Genomic DNA, 21,965 nt, shown 5'->3' with positions numbered 1-21,965 from the left:
ATTGTTGGATCTGTTAAGTTTCTTGAATCAGATCCCCCACACAGAATCACACACTATACTGTTATGGCAGGTCATACTGAACAAAGTTGTAAATCCATTTCATTTGCTGACATAAACCTGCACTTTACAAAAAAGACAATGTCCTCAGAAGCATCAAATTGTGTAACTTCTGGGACAGACACTCAATTGCTTGCGTACCTGTTAAAGGATAACTAAACATCACTGTCATACAACTATAGTGTTTAAGTGGAAAAAATACAGTTTAACTTTAGTTTAGCTAAATTACCTTAGGTTTACAGGAGCAAAGGACGGGATTAGTAACAAATGAACTTATAAAAATACCTCCCTCTGTGGTCGTCAGGCTGGACTTTAAACTGCACTTCAACAAAAGTGTAAAATAAAAGATGAATTTGGCCTTTGGAATATATGAATTTTTTTATGGTGGAACATTGTACCAGGGAGGGCGTTTATTATTAAGATTAGTATCTCAGAAAATATAGCCAATAACACTAGTTAGAATGATCATTTGTAAACGCACAGGTGTAATGATTATCAGTCTTTACAATATCTCCCCATCATATTAATCTATATCTAGCTATAAATGAGGTATTCGACAAAGCAGCAGACTCCATAAAACTCACCTTAGCCATCTCAAAGCTTTAATGTTATCTCATTTCATTTGACATGTAATAAATTACCTTTAACAGGCCAAAAGAGCTTTAAAATTGTCATTTGTTAATGTTAAATAGGCCTAAGTCATAATTTGGTCATTTACATTGATAAACATTAAATCTAGTCTTCTTGCTGTTAAATATTCTGCATTTCCAAAGCTAAATTTTGTACCTAATTTAGATAAGATTCCAAGTTGATGACATCAGATATCATCTGATGGCTCTTGACCTTCGATAGACTGCTGTTTTCAAAGATAACTGTATATGATATCAGAGATGTCTAGATATGCTATCATTTTTTTCGTCTGTGTGATGCAAATGCTATCTTTGAACTCACTTTTTGTTGGCCACACCTTTAAGGACCTCTGTTTCCAATGCAATAAAGTTGATTTTATAACACTGCAAACTCATGGTGAAACCATCAATACAGCCATGATTTGTCAAAAATATGCTGACGTACTGTCATACATGAAACAGACCTTGCCCCATGATTGTTATATTTTTTTAGGGGCAATAAGTGCACAAAATTATATTCTACATTAGAACTGGTGATGCTGCAGATGCTTTTTTGTGACAATAAAATGTTTAACATTATATGTTGAGGAGTAAAATGACTAGATCAAATACTACGTTTTGTGTTTTTTTCACAATGGTTTCCTCTCAACCCTGAAAAACCCATCATTCATATATTAAGCAATTAATTAAAAAAAATAAAAATGCATTTCTGTACATCTGGACAAAAACATAATTTTAATGATATGGTATAGTATAACATTAAATATAAATTATTCAAGTGTAACATTTATAGTTTTAGTAGTTGGTCTGTTGGCAGAAATCACACGTTAGTATTGTGGAATGTTACTACATTACAGACAAAATACAAAACAACACTATAATCAAAATGTCTACAAACCAAAGTCTGAAAAAAGTACGCTGTAAATGATTGGACCCTGTAGTGTGCGTTGGACTTGTCAGAGTCCTCATGTGACGGTCAGTCATGAGTCCATAAATGGCATTAGGGAGACAGTATCTATGGCAATGAATGTTAACACACAATAACAACAACAAAAAAAGCAATGATCAGAGATACAAACTCAAAACGGGGAGAGACTGGGCACTTTTATATTGATGTCCCCGATATTGATGTTACGGGGGATTTCAGGAAGGTTCATATTTTTCACAGCAGAAACGGCTCGTGCTGGTGCTGCAGACAGTCCACCCTGCCAAAAACACACAAAAAATTACTTTATAACTATTATTTTGTGCAGATTAACAGATATACAACACACACACATAAAAACTAAACAGAACAGAGGATCAAATGTGCCTGTAAACACCACAGCAATAAAACTGTTTGAAAATGTATTTCTACACCCACTGTAAATGTCTCTCTTTGTGAGCTTTGGTTAGGGGTGCACAACTTTATGCACTACTGACAGCCTGCATGGAGAGGTTGTTGAGACTCCAGAGAGTCCATCAGCTTTAAATACCTGTTTGCTGCTCAACAGTGGGGGTTTTTTTTATAGCTTCCCTTTTAATACAATGAATTTGTTTGACAGAAACTTCCGTTAATAAGGCTTTACAGTGCTTCCCACAGGTTTGAAATATACTTGCGGTGGTAGCCGGGCGAAAAATCCTCCTATTACCCACGGCACAAAAATGGTCTACTACATGTGACAAACAAATAATGTGTGATTTTTAACAGTATTTTTATTTATTGAAATTAATTTTAATTACATAGCATATTATATTTAATTACATACTAATATTATGTATTATTATGCATTGTAAATTATGCAAAATTACAGCATTTAAATGGTTCACCTTTTCCTATGTTCTCCTTGCTGTCATATAGTCAGGGGTGCACATAACTTTTTTGGTCTGGTTCTCAAGGGAGTACCTGGAGATGTTGCTTGGTACTCACACTTTACACGACACATCCTAAAAGCTGTCCTTATCACTTTCCTCCTGACTGCTCTCCTCACTATCTTCTTTTCTCTCGAACATGGTAGATGATGATAATGATTTTTTATTTTTTTTTACTAACATTAATGACAGCAAAGGCTGCTGTCACTTTAAGAAGGAAAGCACGGACCGAATAACTGACACACATCCGGTTTCTTTCTCAACACTTCACTTATGACATAACCGAGAGAACACTTGCCGAGACAGGTATTTTGACATAATTTTGTGTGTATGTTTCCTTTCAAGCGCAAGTAAACGCGAAAGCGGAATTAATTCGGTGTTCGAGCGCTGTCTGACTCATCATGCGCGCGTTTCGGGGGGCTGTGCGCACAGATTACAGTTCGCGAGTCCCGATTTTCGCCTCTTCTTCCACTTTTAAAGTCGTTTGAATGTGTTAATTGGCGAGACAAAACACGTCCAAATTACAAACTTTCACTCTATGATGGTTAAATATAGCAGTTAATCCGCGAATCACATGCGTGCCGAACCGTTGGACCTTATCCGTATGGATCACGGATTAACTGCGATCCGTTGCACACCTAATAATTAAAGAACACACATATTATCATGATTGCTATCTTACCAGAGATGGAGAAAAATCCTACTCCAGTAAGTAAACGTATCCCTGTGAACCGGTACTCAAAAGCGCTTCCTTCCATGTTTTCTAGTACGCATAGTTTATTTTTACCGCGCATGCGTACCTGCGTACCTCTAATGTGCACCCCTGCATATAGTGTCTCTCTCAGTGAATAGGATATAGATTTTACTAGTAAATTTATAAAATGAATAATATATGTGTCAAATAATGTTCTTAGTCTTTTTTTCCTGTGGGAGAGACTACAATAATTTGCTATGAATTAAATGGAAATCAAATTAAATACAATTTATTGTGTAACCAAAATACCAATAATGCCCAAAAGAAAAAGAAAAAACTTAGCGTGTGACTTACACCGCCCGAAATACACCGGGACTCTTATTTTGAAATGTCTGTACTATTGCAGGCTGATCCTTCAGATTCTTACAATCGTCTAAAACATTTTATATAAAGGCCATAAAGTAGACTTTGTAATAATTAATCAACTTGAGTTCATTAGCAATCGCTTGGCATAAATGTGCGCTTTTCATTGATTGAGAATCACTTTGAAGCAGACTGAAGCGCTGTTGCGCAAGCTTGTAGAACGCACAACAGAGGCGCCTTGTGACTTTGCAAAATGCAGCGCCCGTTTGAATGTTAGTGGGAGTAAACAGTTCTGACGCACACGTAACGAGCAGGTGTGAAACGACTAGTTTATCAATCGTGGATGGTTTCATTATCTTGCGCGGATATAAAAGTATAAGAGGATAAAAATAATAAAAGCAAAAATGTGTCTCCAAATATACTTGGGCGGCCGTTATTATACGTGGACGGCCCGCCCAAGTAAAGTCTATGTGTGGGAAGCACTGCTTTATCTGACCGGGTTCTTCCGTGCTCTAAATCACTTACAAATCTTTTGACAGTTCAACAATCTCTGTTCAGTTTTATCAAAATATTAGTGGTTTTCATGACTTTTGCAAGACATTGCACCATTTAATGCTTTTCATCTTCAGAAAGATCTTTCTTCCTCCACATATTGCATGAGAACTGTGGTTGTTTAATAATGTGGAACAACCTCTTTAAAGGGTTAGTTCACCCAAAAATTAAAATTGTCATTAATTGACCCTTCGCAGGGAGTTTGATTGACAAGCGATCTATCGCTGAATCCGCCATTTTGTCTAACAGAGCAATCAGGAGTTAGAAGATTAACCTCTGTGGACTTAAACTTGAAAAATGGTGTGTATTGACGTCTTTCAGCATTTGAAACAACATTCCTTCTGATGTTCATTCATGATTATTTGATGCTATGAATGAACTAGTAGGAAGAGATGATCGGTTCACGAGCTGCTTGAGCTGAGGCGGTACAGCAATCTGTCACGACACATTAAAGAACGTTTTTTATTGTTCGAATTTCTTAAAAAAATATTCGATTTGAAAGATGGGACTTTGTTTAATATCATAAGTAACCTGCTTTTTCTTGTTTGTCGACGTGCCCAATTTGCTCCGCGATGTATTTTTCACTGCGTGTGGCGTGAGAGTGCCACGGCTTGTCAGACGAAGCAACAGTAACTAAGGGGGGCGGGTCTTTGCGAAGGGTCAATTACTCACCCTCATGTCATTACAAACCCATAATACCTTCGTTCATCTTCGGAACACAATTTTTTTTTATGAAATCCAAGAGGTTTTTTATCCTCAATAGAAAGCAAAAGAATTACCAGAAGAGAGATGAATTTGTTGAATAAAGTTGTTATTTTTGTTTTATTTTTGCGCACTAAAAGTATTCTTGTCACTTCATAACATTAAGTTTGAACCACTGCAATCACATTGACTATTTTAACTACTTTTCTGGACCTTGAATGTGGTAATTTTGTTGCTTTCTATGTAAGATAAAAAAGAAAACCTCTCGTATTTCATCAAAAATATCTTAATTTGTGTTCCGAAGATGGTCTTACGGGTGTGGAACAACATGAGGGAGAGTAATTAATGACAGAAATTTCATTTTTGGGTGAACTAATTACCCTTTAACAAACCTATACTTAAAAACATGTATTTTCAAGAAAGATCCATAGGCTTCTCATTAGTCTATAAATAAAGTACATTTATTATCAATCCTTTGTTAGATTCTGAATGTTTTTAACTTCTCTGTATACTAAAACATATGACCTTATTATCATACTGCAATTATTCAGCATTAAACTAAAGCCCAAACTCTATGAACCTATGAACAGGTCAAAGTACATAGTAAATGTCATGAAGCGCCAGCATCACGTTTCTAAATGCTATGTATGGATGTTGCTTTGTTCTCAGCCATGTGCGCTTTATTGTCTTTTGTAACATTTCCTCATTTTAACCTCTTCCATGTATACATAAGAGTGTCAGGGTGTTGTCAAACATTATCGATCGCCTCGACTCCAGATAGGATATCAGGTGACCGTGAATCACTGACATCTTCCCAGACACCTTTCACCATTATATAATAGCATTTTAGGCCGTTCACATGATGTACTATTACGGCCAAAAAGAATTTGCAGGAAAAAGAAAGTGATACTGATGAAGTGATAAAAATGATACTTATACAAAATGTCTTTTGAGATATTCATATTTGTAGCATTTCACAAATATTCACAAATATTCCCAAGGATCTGTGTCAAACACGTGTACAATACCATTTAACTTCAGTTTTGTTGTAGTTGTTAAAATTAGCCTAAACCCAGATTAGCCTGACACCCAGATTTACCTAGCCCTATCACCTAACGACTACAGCCCCATTGACTCCCTGTGCCAATGCATTGATGAAATAAAAAATTGGATGTGCCTAAACTTCCTTCAGTTAAACAAAGACAAAACTGAAGTCATTGCATTTGGAAACAAAGATGAAGTTCTCAAAGTGAACACGTACCTTCACTCTAAGGGTCAAACAACTAAAAATCAAGTCAGGAATCTTGGTGTGATTTTGGAGTCAGACCTGAGTTTCAGTAGCCATGTAAAGACAGTAACTAAATCAGCATATTATCATCTCAAAAATATTGCAAGAATTAGATGCTTTGTCTCCAGTCAAGACTTAGAGAAACTTGTTCATGCTTTCATCACCAGCAGGGTGGATTATTGTAATGGGCTCCTCACTGGTCTTCTCAAAAAGACCATAAGACAGCTGCAGCTCATACAGAATGCTGCTGCCAGGATTCTGAGCAGAACCCGAAAACATGAACACATCACACCAGTCCTCAGGTCCTTGCACTTGCTTCCAGTTGCATTTAGAATTGATTTGAAAGTACTGTTACTTGTTTATAAATCACTCAATGGCCTAGGACCTCAATACATTGCAGATATGCTCATAGAATATAAACCTAACAGATCATCAGGATCAAGTCATTTAGAAATACCAAGGGTTCACTCAAAGCAAGGAGAGTCTGCTTTTAGCGGTTATGCCAGCCGCAGCTGGAACCAGCTTCCAGAACAGATCAGGTGTGCTCCAACAGTAGCCACATTCAAATCCAGACTCAAAACACATCTTTTTACCTATGCATTTGCTGATTGAGCACTGTGCTATGTCCGAACTGTTTGCATTTTATTTTATACGTATTATCTTTTTATTCTTTTAAATTCCTTTTCCTGTTTTTATTTCTTTTTTAATGTATTTTATATCTTTTACGTATCATCTTGTTTTCTGACTTTTAATGCATTTTAAATATTGCTGTCTGGTTGAAAGAGCTGGGAGAATTAGGAAGAAAGCATTTGTGATTAGGTTAAAATTTGGTACAAACCATGGGGAAATTTGAGCTGTGGTGCATGGTTAAGATATCTCTGGATTACAGTCAGGACACTTTCCAAAGGGGAAATTTGAACTGTGTTGCATAGATAAGATATCTCCGGAAGGGGGGATTAGGGCTGTGTGGTGCAGTTTGAGGTGTCTTGGCAAAAGGGGAGATTGAAACTTTGTGTATCAGTTTGAAGTGCCTTAACAGGTAGCAGTCCTGTCGTGTGAGGAAGATCCATTCAGATCTGCTCTGATGGATAGATCCGTTTAGATCCACTCTGATGGACAACAACAACAACAACAACAAACTCCCTGAGACTTCCTAGCTCATCCATCCAGATAGCAAAATTCTCTGTTTTTACTGTTATTTCTATTCCTTATGTTCTATTTTTATTATTCTTCTTTATGTAAAGCACTTTGAATTACCATTGTGTATGAAATGTGCTATACAAATAAAATTGCCTTACCTTGCCTTGCCTTGCCTAGCCTTGCCTAAACGTGTCACACGAAACTATTTAAAATTCTCCTTCCTGTTTCAGTTGAGGCAAAGATGTCACTGGTGTGTGCATGAACTTATGTCAGCTGAACTGGAGTGACTCCCGGTTGCTCTATGTGAATGTGAACTGAACTCACCTCCGATTTCTCCATTCTATTCTGCAGCTCCACTTGGGCGACTATTTCATTCATGTTAGTTTCCAGAACCATCCCGCCCATGACAACTTCCTGTAGAATATAGTGGACCTAGAAAAAACAGCAAAAATTAAACCTACAAGACTATGAGAATCCAGTTCTGCCTTTGTCTTTAATTAGTTACTTCATACAATAAAGACATACAGTATGAATAAACAGCTAGGCCTGAGTAAAAATAGACATTTCCAGAATTTCTGATTCTGGAATACTGTGATATTGATTTGATTAGGTTTCATTAGGGTATATTAAAACAAATATTTTAAATATTAAAATATCACTATCACTGGTGTCCTTTTGAACAATCCATTAAAAGTACCAGCTTAAAAAAGCCCCAAATAAACCACACTGGTTGCACAGAATGTTTTTGATTCACTAAAAAGTAATTTATTTGTGAATCTGCCCATTCTGTTTGCACTGAATGTTTTATTTCGCTGAAAGAACCAGTTAATAAGAGTCATTTGTTCATGAATCAGACTATTCTTGTTGCACTGTATGTTTTTGATCATTAAAAAGAATCGGTTCGTAAGAGTCACTTGTTTGGGAATTGAAATACACTGGTTGAGTTGTCTGATTTCATTCACTAAAAGAACGGGTTCATAAGAATAATTTGTTCATGAATTGGACTGGTCACACTGTAGGTGTGTTCGACCAGCTCAGTAGGCTTTTGAATCACTCTCGCTGTACTTTGATGTCAAACACTGTTCAGTCTTATTTATAATCAATATTTTTTCACACCACCATAAACAGCTCAGCTGACTGAATCGGAGCATTAAACAGAGACCATAACCCTAAAAATACACACAAGCACATGACATGACTACTGATGCGCATTATCAAACATGTTGCATATGGCGAATTCAGAAACAACTGCATCAAGTTACCATACATTATCATTTCCCAGTCACTCCTTCCACTCATAAAACAGTATTACTGATTAGATAACTAATGAAGCGAATGTAGTGGACATTCTATCATGAATATATTTTACAATGGTGCCATAATCCAACAGACCATTATCAGAAAGGATATTCTAACCTGCATATAAACTTTCCCTTAAATGATGGATTGAATTATGATCACCCCGATTGTTCATGCCCAAATTATCATTTAATAACACTTGTTTTTATGTAACAAAGGAGGTAAAAAGTTACACAGGTCATCATAAAAATGATCATACACCTGAAAACTGACCTTATCCATGTGAAAGATTAAGTCCAGTTCACACACATTCTCAAAGCACTTGTCCAGGGTTTCCACGAAGACCTACATGATAAAATTATACACATTAGTGAATAACAACATGTTCTTTCACAAAAATTTCCAAAAGACTCAAGTAACGTTTCTGGTTACACAAAACAAAAAGGAGCGAATCAACCACTCATGCAAAAAAGTACTGAGGTATCAGATGACAATACATGTTATATACTGAATAACTAGTATTTAAATAGTACTTTGGGTTAGTTCACCCAAAAATGAAAATTCTGTCATTAATTACTCACCCTCATGTCGTTCCACACCCGTAAGACCTTCGTTAATCTTTAGAACACAAATTAAGATATTTTTCATAAAATCCGATTCGAATCAGTTGTTTCAACGAGGCTTTGTTATGTCATAAGAGTTTCGAAATTTCAATTGTTCAACACTTGGGGGCGTGACTTTGGTAGTTTGATACATGCTCTGAACCACTGATTAAAAACAAAAGTTTCCTAACAAAAGAGTCGTAAAGCTTCGAAGCTTCATGAAGCAGTGTTTTGAAATCGCTCATCACTAGATATTGCTGAATAAAGTCGTTATTTTGGTTTTTTTTGGCACACAAAAAGTATTCTCGTCGCTTCATAACATTAAAGGGTTAGTTCACCCAAAAATGAAAATTCTGTCATTAATTACTCACCCTCATGCCGTTCTACATCCGTAAGACCTTCATTCATCTTCGGAACACAAATTAAGATATTTTTGTTGAAATCCGATGGCTCCGTGAGGCCTCCATAGGGAGCAATGACACTTCCTCTCTCAAGATCCATTAATGCACTAAAAACATATTTAAATCAGTTCATCAGTTCAAAACACTGATTCATGAAGATTCGGAGCACAAATGAATCAGTGTATCGAATCATCACACTCTGATTCATTATGCTCCGATGCTTCATGAAGCAGTGTTTTGAAATCGGCCATCACTAAATAAGTCATTATTTTGGTTTTTTTGGCGCTCCAAAAATATTCTTGTCGCTTTATAATATTAATATTGAACCACTGTACTCACATGAACCGATTTAAATATGTTTTTACTACCTTTATGGATCTTGAGAGAGGAAATGTCATTGCTCCCTATGGAAGCCTCACTGAGCCATCGGATTTCAACTAAAATATCTTAATTTGTGTTCCAAAGATTAACGAAGGTCTTACGGGTCTGGAACGACATGAGGGTGAGTAATTAATGACAGAATTTTAATTTTTGGGTGAACTAACCCTTTAAGGTTGAACCACTGTAGTCACATGAACTGTTTTAAATATATCTTTAGTAGCTTTCTGGGCATCTGAAAGTGTTAATTATCTTGCTGGCAATGCAGGCCTCACTGAGCCATCGGATTTTATCAAAAATTTCTTAAATTGTGCTCCGAAGATTAACGAAGGTCTCACAGGTGTGGAACAACATGAGGGTGAGTAATTAATGACAGAATTTTCATTTTTGGGTGAACTATCCCTTTAAAACAAGGGTTGTAAACTTTGCCTTGTCTTTATGTACGCCTTCAAAAGGCAATATGAAAAACATCAATCACCACCTTGTGGCTGTAAGCATGAGAATTGCAGTATGTTCACCTGTATGAGATCTAGAATCCCCAGCTCACTCTCTGACGAGTCCACACAAAACACAAAGTACAGAGTGGCATAGTGTCTGTAGATCAGCTTGTAGTCGGAGCCGCCGATTAAACTGAAATGAAGAGCAGAACTACAGTAAATAACTTTTGAGAGCGTCCGTCTTTATACAGTCATGGATACTGAAATCTAGATAAAATCATTACAGCAGCAAGCACTTAAGTGCAGGTTATTATGCAAAAAACTCTTCCGTCACCTTCCGCCCTCCAGGAAATTGCAGACATTATCGTCTCTTTTGGACACCAGATGAAAGGTCTCCCTAATGATCTGTTGCTGCATGTCTTCTGCCTGTGAAAGAAACATGATAAACTGATTTACATTTAATTTGATCATGGATTTTAACTCATTATTACAGATTAGAAAAACAAACAGTATAAACTGCAAAAAAAATGGTTTAATAATATATAAAAAACAGTATTATGAACATATGATACAGATTATTACATTTATAGAGTGGAGATTATATAGACTACATATATAACCGTTATATAAACAGAATGAGGAACTGAAGATGGAAAACCAATCAGATACTAAAATAAATTTTCCTTACCACGAAACATTGTATTTGACACAAATAATTTATCTGAAGCCAATGTGTAAGTGTAAATCACAATTAATTAAATTAATCTGCTGGTAGTGTTTCAATGGTAAAGAATGGCAATAGCTTTTTCAGTGTCTTTTATGCGCTTATCTTACAAAATACTGGTAGAATCTGATGAGCCTGGGTTTCCCATGGTTGTTAAAAATAAGAATAGCCTTGATCATCCTTGGGTTTTTCTTTATTTTATGTGGTTACTCGTTTTTAGCGAAGCTTCTGCTTGTCAATAAAAATGACTCTGGGTACTTCAGTGTCACGTGATTTACGCTTTTCCATAATAAAAGTCCTTGGAATTAAAACTCCAACTGAAAGCTCTGCTTATTTCTTCACTTTACCGCTTAGCTTATCTAGCAATATCATTATATATATGGTAGATATGCTGATAATGGTAGATAGGCTGAGTGTCTTTATTTTGTTCATTGTAAATTATGAATACACATTTAGTTAGCGTTATTTGCTAATATTCATATAAAAATATATCAAATAAAAATCTATTATACTTTAGAAACGATGACTAACATTGTCATTTTTTGAAACGATTTTTAAACATTTAATTAATGTCCATCTACGTACAATAAACTCAAATTGATTGACGAGTACTTTTATTTTGACGCGCTCACAGACCTCATCCTGACCCGGAAGTCCTGCATTTCCTCTTGTCGCATCACCCGTGTGTCGTGTCTGTCAGCTATTTCTGCTACTTGCATAAACAACCCGAATTAAAATATGAAACATTTGACAGGAGAGTGACAGTAAACACTGCATGAGGAATGAGACGGTGTTCATTTGCTTGTGTTTGCGCCCTACAGTAAAGAGAGTGTTTTGGAAACGCTGCTGTTTACATTTACAAATTGAGAAAAGAAAAGAAGCTTTGTATTTGTGAAGAGAAGCTTTGTATTTGTTGGTAAGTGCATCCTCATGAGCTTTTTTTTGTATTAGACAAGATTGCTTTAATAGCTAACACCGTTTTTATGTTCTAATTTTCTTGTGGTCATTCAAGTGCATGTGCAATTAAGTAATTTTTTTCTAATTAGTTAAAATATGCATATTTTTATTGCATGAAGAAGAGTGTGTAAGAAAAAAATCCTGATATAAGTGAGTTAGAAAGCACATGTTCCATTGTAAACAACAAACAATGGTGTTTCACACTCTTCTTAACTGACCTACATTGCACTAGTAATGACTCCTAACCATAATAATACACACAGAGAAGAATTTTGGGTTTGATTTGTGATTCGTACCAGCATGCATTTGTATATTAACCTCCATTATAGTATATGTTTAAATTATAAACTCTCTAGTAATCACAACCAGTGTCTGGTGTGTCTTAACCCTTAAATTAGATGCAATAAAGCATGAGGATTCTTTGCTGATAGTTCTTTGGGAGTGATTTAACCCTGCTTTATTTCTTGTCTGTGTTTTATTCCAGCTCAGGACGGACCATCCGTGAATAATCTGCTTCATCTGAGTGAGTTTCATTCCTTTGTTCAAGCCTCGATGGAAGTCATATGATCTGTACATCCTGGAACGGGTTTAGTGAGCCCTTCAGTGCTGTTTGCAGTGGCGGCAGTAACCAGGCGTTCTGAGGGGTGTGGCAGAGATTTATATGCTGCGCCCAAGACCTATTTATTCACTTTTGAAACTTCCTTATACCCGAAACAGCATGTGTAACCAAAGCAAAACCATTCAAAAAAGCACATTTTCAAGCACCTAGAAGAGATTAGACCTTATGTTGCTTTAAAATGGAATCTTATAATCTGAAAATGAATATATGTGTATTATGGTTATGTGTTTTTATAACACTTATGGTCTAGTCTTAATCGAATAGGATTGTGAAACAGCCGTTTTGCAGGTAGAGCAGAAGAAATTTCAAAATGTGTTCTTGTAGTGTTTTGGAATTTATACTAGATGGCGCAATTGGATCACATTTATGTTCATTCTCACATCTATCTATCTAATGTATTTAAGAAAAAAATGAGTTACAGTTTTATGAATCATTGCTTTTGTATGTCCCACAGATGTTGGGGATGTGACCTTCTCTCACATTATAATCATGTCTGTCCACCCCATCCTGGTCCTGCTGCCCATCCTTGGGCTTTTTATGCTTCCATGTGCGCCCACTCATTCGGTGAATGACGTCAAGATAGTGGCTAATGTGACTGTGAATAAGTCAGAGGAGTGTGACAACAAATTGTGTAAGTCTATTTCTAAGGCATCTGAGATATCCTTTTGATTGATTCCTTTAAATTGCATTCCAATAATTTTTATGTATTTATTATTTATGAATATATGGTCTTCTGTTTCATTCAAGTATTAATTTATAGCATGTTGTGATAACAATAAGTACAACTTTAGAAACCACTATTTTATATATATAAATATAAAATATATATAAAGAAGTTTCGTCTGCTCACCAAGGCTACATTTATTTAATTAAAAATACAGTAAAAAACAGTAATATTGTGAAATATTATTACAATTTAAAATAACTGTTTTCTATTTGAATATATTTCACAAAGTAATTTATTCCTGTGATGCAAAGCTGAATTTTCAGCATCATTACTCCAGTCTTCAGTGTCACATGATCCTTCAGAAATCATTCTAATATGCTGATTTGCTGCTCAAGAAACATTTAATGTGTACAATTGTACAAAATATTTGTGTACAATATTTTTTTTCAGGATTATTTGATGAATAGAAAGTTCAAAAGAACAGTGTTTATCTGAAATCTAATCTTTTGTAACATTATAAATGTCTTTACTGCCACTTTTGATTGATTTAATGCATCCTTGCTGAATAAAAGTATTCATTTCTTTAATTTCTTTTCAAAAAAATAAAAATAAAAATTCTTACTGACCCCAAACTTTTGAACGGTAGTGTATAATGCTACAGAAGCTTTGTATTTCAGATAAATGCTGTTCTTTTGAACTTTCTATTCATCAAGGAATCCTGAAAAAAAAAGTACACAACTGTTTTCAACATTGAAAATAATCATAAATGTTTCTTAAGCAGCAGATCAGCATATTAGAATGATTTCTGAAGGATCATGTGACACTGAAGACTGGAGTAACGATGCTGAAAATTCAGCTTTGCATCACAGGAATAAATTACTTTGTCAAATACATTTAAATAGTACACAGTTATTTTAAATTGTAGTAATATTTCACAATATTACTGTTTTTTACTATATTTTTAATTAAATAAAAATAAAAATGTTTTTCTTTTAAAAACATTAAAAATCTTAGTGGTTCCAAACTTTTGGACTGTACTGTGTGTGTGTGTATATATATGTGTGTGTGTATATATATATATATATATATATATATATATATATATATATATATATATATATATATATATATATATATATATATATATATATATATATATATATATATAATACAAGAGACGCATCAGGTCTCAACAGGAAGGATTTCTTTTGCTGGCCCACTCAGATTTTGATGAATGCTTGTATGTTTTATTGTTTATTTTTATTAATAGATGTAGTAGGAAAGAAGGACAAGAAATTAAGTGTTAAACTACTGTTGGTGCAGCGGCCTTTCCATGCCAAAATATTTTTAGAAATGTTTTTTTGTGTTTGTGTGTCAGAAAATATTTTCTTATATACATTTATATTTACTATTTTAGTCAAACCAATAATTATTCAGACATTTTTGATATATTTTTACTAGTGGGTGCATGACACTATAGTTCATTTATGCAAAAAAAAGTAAACTGTGACACATTATACCCAAAAATTCTTCATACAGTGGACTACCAGTAAAATTGATAAACATTTTTGAACAAAAAATTATTCAGACACTTTGACCTGACTGTTTTCCGAAATAATTAGGATTATTTTTTCTGACACAGTTTAACTCTGAGATCTTGTCATATTTTATTACCATTTTTTTAAATTAGTGGATAAATTGTATTAATGAATGAAACGTTCAGGGTGTCTGAATAAATTTTGGTTTGACTGTATATTTTATTTTTATATTTTATACCAATATTCTTTAATGTCAGACTTTCTTAAGCAAAAATAAACTATTTAAAAATATATTTATATAACAAAATAAATATATAATACTACATGGATGCAGTTTTTCACACAAAACCTCATTGATGCAAGCCATTTTGAGAACTTTACCATGGTGTCTAATCTACATCAGCAGAATTTGCTAGAACAGTATTCAATATGCCAGATAAATCAATTAGGAATGCACCAACATAAAACATTTTTTGGCCGAAAAATCTTTGTATTTGAAAGCCGATAACCGATATATTGGCCAATAAATCTAAATCCAAATATATAATTTTTGAGAGCCTGATTACAAAGACAAAAGTTTCACCATTAAAATCCATGTCTCAAACACACAATTATAATTTTTATGTAGCCTATATGACAGACTTGACAGTGCACATGTTGCACTTAAAGGGATAGTTCACCCAGAAATGAAAATTAGATTTTTACCTGCTTACCCCCAGGGCATCCAAGATGTAGGTGACTTTGTTCCTTCAGTAGAACACAAATGATTCGGTTTCTTGCACAAACCGATCGTTTCGTGTCTTAGGACATCAATCTGTCATCACGAGCCACAGGGTTTAATTTGGATTTGTCTGTGCATGTTTTTTTTTTTGTTTTTTTTACTCTTATAGATGGCGTTCCCATTGACATGCATTAGTTAAAAGTCATAATTTGTGTTCTACTGAAGAAACAAAGTCACCTACATCTTGGATGCCCTGGGGATAAGCAGATAAACACCAAATTTACATTTTTAGGTGCACTATCCCTATAACTGTATTTTCCTTTTTTGAAGTGACTCCAATCATATTTCAAGCAATTCAATTCATTGTGAACAGTGCTCTTCTGAAGTGTCTCAGCTGAAGGAAATAATCCATTTTTTCACCCCCTTTTATTTATCGACTTTAATTTATCAGCCGATACCAATATGGTGGCCGATATATCATGCATCCCTAAAAACAATGCTTAAATGGATATTTCACACAAAAATAAACATTCAGTCTTCAGACCTGTGTGACTTTCTTCTGTTGAACACAAAAGAAAATATTTTGATGAACGCTGGGAACCAAACAGCATCAGACCTCATTGATTTTGATTATATGGACAAAAACACTTTTAAAATATCTTCTTTTGTGTTCTGCAGAAGTTAGTCATTCGTACATGTTGTGGAACAACATGAGGGTGAGTAAATGATGACAGGATTTTCATTTTTGAGTAAACAATCTTTTTAAGTTTGCAATATGATGCATGATCAGTTAAGTTCTGTCAATAAGGCAAGTGATAGTCCCATCAACTGGCCCGAAACTCTCTCAAATACATAAGACAGGTGAAAAATGTAAATTAACAGATTTGATTCTTTTCCATTTTTCTTTGAGGGCTTGAGAATGAAATGCAATCTCTGTGCTACCTTCAAAGATAAAACAGGGTACCTGCGGAATATCATATTTTTTTTTTTTTTAAGTAAAGCCATATGTTTTGTTTTGTCTTTTTATACATCACGTCTTTCCCTTGAAGAACGTGCACTTTCAAAGAGGGCCATGTGTTTCACATTTAAGATGAAAGAGAGGCCTGGGCTGGCTGTTCTGCTTATGCGCCAGGCGCTGCTTCAGCGGGCCGTACCCTTCTACATGCTCTTTTTTTTTAATTAAATCACTTTCTTTTCCCCTCTTGCTTTGGCCACACACGTTGAGCTTGACTATCTCGCCACCTCTGTAAACACGCAGACAGCCTAAATGACCCCGGGGCACACACTGGCTTTGTGTTTGTGGGTAGAGCGGCTGGCCCCGCCCCCGCCCCCGCCCGATAACACATACGTACACAGTCGGTATTGAGTTTCCGTTACGTTAACCGTATGGAGATCGAAAGCAAGGTCAGAATCGCCACCGCCATCTGGAAGTCTGAAATGTTTGGAATGATGGGGAGCTATAAATACATAAGCATTCCACATTCCAGCACAGGGAACGGTGTGTTTTTAAAACGTCAAAGACCAAACGTACTATGTAGCGACTGCAAAAATCTTGTTGGGTCCTCAACGATTTCATACAAACTCCATTCGACTTTGGTTTTTTTTCTGCTTTAAACAGCTGGAGAAGTGTTTAAAGGGAAAAAAATGCACGCGATGCAGCTGGCCTCTCGATTTAGTGTGTCAACGCTGACCAACAGATGATTCAACTGGCATTTTTTTACCTCACCGTGGTTGATTATTGATTCACCTGGAGCTTTAAACGCTGGATGAGTGTCCGTTGGCTCGGTCCAAAAATGGAAATGGGGGCATTTTGGAGCATTCTGCGGTGCCAGCGCAAGCAAATTCTTTATAGCCCTGTTGGTCCTGCCGTGCTGCAGCCACCTGGTTAAGTAATCAGGGGAAGTGGGAATAAGGGGAAGAGTGGAGACGGATGTGGAGGTTGAGGTGTGCTGTACCTAACGCACACATGGCTGCTGGGATGGGATCAAAGAGAGAGGCAAGGCCTGTTTTTCCTCCCAGACGTTGCTCGTTCCCGAAGACTGCAGAGCTCAGGATATGCAGTTTGACATCCAGTAATGAGCATTCAGGGAATGTCTCTGTCCCAATGAAAACAACTGAGGTTGATGAGTCACAGATTGCACTGTTCATTTTATTTCACATTTTTAGAGCGGGCTGTAAAATATGTTTGGCCTTGACACTCTAAAAACAGCTTTTAGAAACTTAGTTTAGGTTATTTTTCCTCTTAAAGTTGGATTATGATGGCACAAAGTGTCCTTTTTTCTATTTGATCATTTATGGATTGGAAATTTTGACGATGCCATTCTGTGAGCGTCCAAATTGATGTAATATTGGTGTGATATATGTTTCAGTTTTTCATCTCTTGTTCATATATTGCACGTGATGCGTTTCATTCAATAACTTTACCTCCTGTTTTGGAAGGATTCAGACTTGTGGGTCTTTTTGAATGATTTGTTTGTGAACTTGACTACGCTGGTTTTTATTTTTAGCACATCACATTCAATTCAGTTTAAACTCAAATTCACAATTCTGGTAAAAAATGTTTTTTATTTGCTGTGGCACTGATTCATTCACTCAGAAGTGACAGTTAAGCAATCTTATGTAGTTTTAAAATCAATCAAATTTGATTTATCTAAGAAACTGTCTTTGAAGAGGGCGTCTTGTTGATTTGTTTGTTTTTCATTTTTCAGGTTCTACAGTTGAAAACTGTACGATGGCTATTCTTAATGAAGAAAAATCTCTGTGTTTTCTGATCAGCTGCCCAAATAATACCCAGAAATCTTCTTGTGGAAATGTCACGAATTTCATACATCTGTTAACGGATCCAGGTGTGACCATAACTGCTAATATCTTTCTTTGGTTTGTCTGCATTTGTGTTAGATATGTTTGTGCTTTCGTTTTTTTGTAAGTATTTGATTTTTGTTCAGTAAATTCAACTCTTATTTTGGAATGATTCGTTACACTGATTCAAAATAGTAACTTCATTAAAGGAATTGACTCATAAGAGTCATTTGTTTGTTTTTGGTTCCTTTTTTTTTTTTTTTTTTTTTTTTTTTAATTATTATTTAATTTATGTGCTGGTTCTTTTTAACGAGTCTAAAACAGCACAACCAGTGCAGTCCAATTCACACACAAATGACTCTTTAGAGTCTTTTGATTGTGAATCGGACTACACTGGTTGCACTATGTATTTGTTTTGTATTTAGCCCTTTGACGCGTACGATCACACCGGTGTGATTAGAACGTTCAGCGCACCACGTGATCAACTGCCAAATTCAAATGTGCGTGCGCGCTTTGGCTGGCGCTAAACCAGAGACGGACGTGCGCAGCGCTTTTCATATATTACATATATGCAGTGTTTTCAACCAAATAATGTTTGGGTTTTTTTTTTGTTTTTTTGTTTTTTTAGGTTTCAGACATTTAAATACACATGAGTACTAACAAAACAATATATTTAGAGTTTGTAAAATACACAATGATGTCTATAGAAGCGGAAATAACAACCCTTTCCATTATAACTTGACGACACGTTTAATTCATATCAGATACACATTGTGAAAGTAACTTTAAAGCTTACTTTATTCTTCCCCAGTTCACCGACTCACTTACTTTCATGTATTTCGGGAGAAGTGGATAAATTCACGGGTTGTAAATCCAACAGATCCGATTCTCTGCGCGGTGCAAACTAACATGGCGGCGCCCATCGCGCATAAGGCTCAACTAACATGATCGTTATAAAGGTGTTTAAACAGCAAAACACGTCCACTTGCACATATTTGGCAATCGGAATATTAGATATTTCATGCTATAGTTAACACATTTGTGAAAATTTTTAATAAAAAAGAAAAAATTAAATGAAAGCAGATTATGATTCATACAGTGCTGCGGTGTGTCACGTAACAAACAATGACGCGTCACCATGGAAACCATAAAGTGATACATTCTAAATAACGGTCGCCTTAAACTCACGCTGGGGGGTCAGCCAGAATATTATAAACTTGCGTGCGAAAGGGTTAAAAGAATTGCATATAAGAGTAATTTGTTCATGAATCAGACTACACTGCTCTAACTCAACAGAATATGTTTTCTTATGATTATTTAATCCTTTTTACTCATCACATTTGATTCGGTCTGCAAACTCACATTCACAACTCAAGTAAAATATGATTTCTTTATCTGTGGTCCAGGAGATTCAGCAACTAGCATCATGCCGATGACTTTTGCACATTCAAAAGCACTCACGTTTTCTTTCTTATCTTTTAATTGTGTGACAAAGATTTGCAATAACTTGTTCCAGAATATCAACCATTTACCAACTCAAGCTTTGTTTTTGCAGAGTCTGTCCATGTGGACAATAATGACACAAGAGAATTGGTGCAACAGTCTTCTGGCACCAATGCTTCCCAATCTTCTTCAAATGGTTCTTCATCTAGTATCACACAACCAACTACCACTGAAGCTAACATCTCCAGTACTTCCACTTCTACAAAACCGGCCACTTTACAAACCACCTCGACGACTAAAGCGACCACCAACCTGACAACCTCAACAGAGAAAGCCACCACAGTTGATGCAGTGCCAAAACCAGCCATCACAGAAACCATTCCAGCAACAACAGCCATGCCATCCACCACAACCACCACACCCAAACCAACCACAACCAGCCCTAAACCCTCTTCAACAACTACCAGCACAACAACCACCTCCACAACAGTTGCACAAACCATAATTCCAAAACAGCCTTCTCCACCTTCACCATCAGGGACCAACATGTCCGTCATTATCTCACCATTAGTGCCTAAAACACCTCCATCCAATTCTTCCACTAAACCAGAACAAACTTCTCCCACTCCAACATCCTCAGATGAGAAGCCAATGCCAACCACACCAAAAACCTCAATGAGCCCCTCAGTAGTGGCACCCAAACTGCCTAAGGACATTCTCAAAGGGGACCAAGCCATGGTTGAGGTGGCTGGAGACCCTTTGACCAGCCACCTGTTGAACACAAGCTCTCTGTTGGCCGTTCTTCTGTTTGGCCTCCTCTTTTTCGTGGTCACGGTGGTGCTGTTTGTCAAACAAGCGTACGAGAGCTACAAGCGAAAGGACTACACTCAGGTCGACTATCTCATCAATGGAATGTACTCTGATTCGGGGGTCTGACCAGGATTGTGTGGTTTACATTTCAATGTATTTACATTTTCGAAGTTTGGTAGCTTATTGACTTTGGTTTGAGACCCCTTGGTAGCACTCGCTCGCATTTCAAACGCTCGAAAAGCCCTGTATGACTTCTAGTTATGGGAATCTAGCTGGTGCTCGAGTGAGTTGGTGTGACATGTATCTTTTGTTTCTATGCAGACTTAGCTTCCACATAATTCTTGGCACATGGGGCTGAAGCCTTAGTATTAACTTAGCCCTCAACCTTCGTTCAACGAATGTCGTTATAAGGGATTCATAGTGCAATATTTGGAAATGTTTTGTCTAATCTGTCATGTTCAGTGTTTCATCTGCAGCTGATGAGTTGGCTGCAATAATTGCCTTTTTATGTTTGTCGGAACGGTTCAGGAACATTCAAAATTATGAATTATTGCCTTTTTTTTTTTTCTTCTTCTTCTTTTTTTTTTTTTTTGGGTTTGTATGTGTGAGTGAGGAATAAATGCCAAACCAGGAATTGTGGCACAGAAGCACATTATTGTAAAGCCAAGGGAATAACTCAGCCATTGTGTATTTAGTGTCTGGAACAAAGAACAGATGATGATCATGTTAGTTGGGGATCAGAGAAAGGTATGAAGTATGATAGTTTGATATGTGCCAAATTGATTTTGTAAGTCTTAATAGCTGCACTGTTAAAAAAAAGATGTATAATAAAGAACTTACTTTGCAGTCTGTCTTTTTTATTGTGTTAAGTTTCTGTTTCTGTTAGATATTAACGGTGATCCATGTATAGTCTGCATAGGGAGCAATGACATTTCCTCTCAAGATCCATAAAGGTACTAAAAACACATCTATATCAGTTAATATGAGTACAGTGGTTCAATATTAATATTATAAGGCGACAAGAATATTTTTGGTGCGCCAAAAAAACCAAAATAACTTGTATAATGATGGCCAGTTTCAAAACACTGCTTCAGGAAGCTTCGGAGCATAATGAATCAGCGTGTCGAAGCAGCTGTTCGGAGCGCCACAGTCACGTGATTTCAGCAGTTTGACACGCGATCCGAATCATGATTCGACACAAAAGATTCATGATGCTCCGAAGCTTCCTGTAGCAGTGTTTTGAAATCGGCCATCACTATAGAAGTCATCATTTTGTTTTGTTTTTGGCGCACCA

The 21,965-nt window shown here is 36.0% G+C and overlaps 2 protein-coding genes across 7 annotated transcripts in view; one reads left to right on the top strand and one right to left on the bottom strand.

Moving 5' to 3' along the window:
* Window positions 1-21,517, top strand: part of wu:fa25f02 (uncharacterized protein C11orf24) — a 37,759-nt gene extending 16,242 nt beyond the window's left edge. For 5 of the 6 annotated variants that reach the window (XM_048158009.1, XM_048158011.1, XM_048158014.1 and 2 more), the window contains 4 exons: window positions 12,559-12,597; window positions 13,148-13,324; window positions 18,328-18,465; window positions 19,974-21,517. In XM_048158009.1, coding sequence (XP_048013966.1) covers window positions 12,559-12,597; window positions 13,148-13,324; window positions 18,328-18,465; window positions 19,974-20,797 — 1,178 coding nt within the window. In that variant the 3' untranslated portion in view covers window positions 20,798-21,517. Of the gene's footprint in view, window positions 1-11,754; window positions 12,034-12,558; window positions 12,598-13,147; window positions 13,325-18,327; window positions 18,466-19,973 lie in introns of those variants that run through there. The other variant, XM_048158010.1, reaches the window with a different exon arrangement.
* ap3s2 (adaptor related protein complex 3 subunit sigma 2) lies at window positions 1,399-11,409 on the bottom strand. The gene is made up of 6 exons (XM_048158016.1): window positions 11,228-11,409; window positions 10,728-10,819; window positions 10,475-10,586; window positions 8,849-8,920; window positions 7,601-7,708; window positions 1,399-1,891 (listed from the first exon to the last, which is right to left on the bottom strand). The coding sequence occupies exons 1-6, from the start codon at window positions 11,294-11,296 to the stop codon at window positions 1,766-1,768; spliced, it is 579 nt and encodes a 192-aa protein (XP_048013973.1). The 5' UTR covers window positions 11,297-11,409; the 3' UTR covers window positions 1,399-1,765.
* Window positions 21,518-21,965: the final 448 nt, after the last annotated feature.

Source organism: Megalobrama amblycephala, linkage group LG15, assembly GCF_018812025.1.
Source record: "Megalobrama amblycephala isolate DHTTF-2021 linkage group LG15, ASM1881202v1, whole genome shotgun sequence".
In the NCBI taxonomy this organism is placed as follows: Eukaryota; Metazoa; Chordata; class Actinopteri; order Cypriniformes; family Xenocyprididae; genus Megalobrama; species Megalobrama amblycephala.
This window is presented reverse-complemented; position numbering and strand designations above follow the sequence as displayed.

What these genes read in the sequence shown, in the direction of transcription:
- ap3s2 (XM_048158016.1), bottom strand. Translation starts at nt 11,296, where the DNA reads ATGATCAAGGCTATTCTTATTTTTAACAACCATGGGAAACCCAGGCTC. An exon ending in AATTTCCTGGAGGGCGGAAG is followed by an intron (nt 10,587 to 10,727) that starts GTGACGGAAGAG and finishes TCTTCATTTCAG; the next exon opens with TTTAATCGGCGGCTCCGACT. An exon ending in ATAGAATGGAGAAATCGGAG is followed by an intron (nt 1,892 to 7,600) that starts GTGAGTTCAGTT and finishes TGTTTTTGGCAG; the next exon opens with GGTGGACTGTCTGCAGCACC.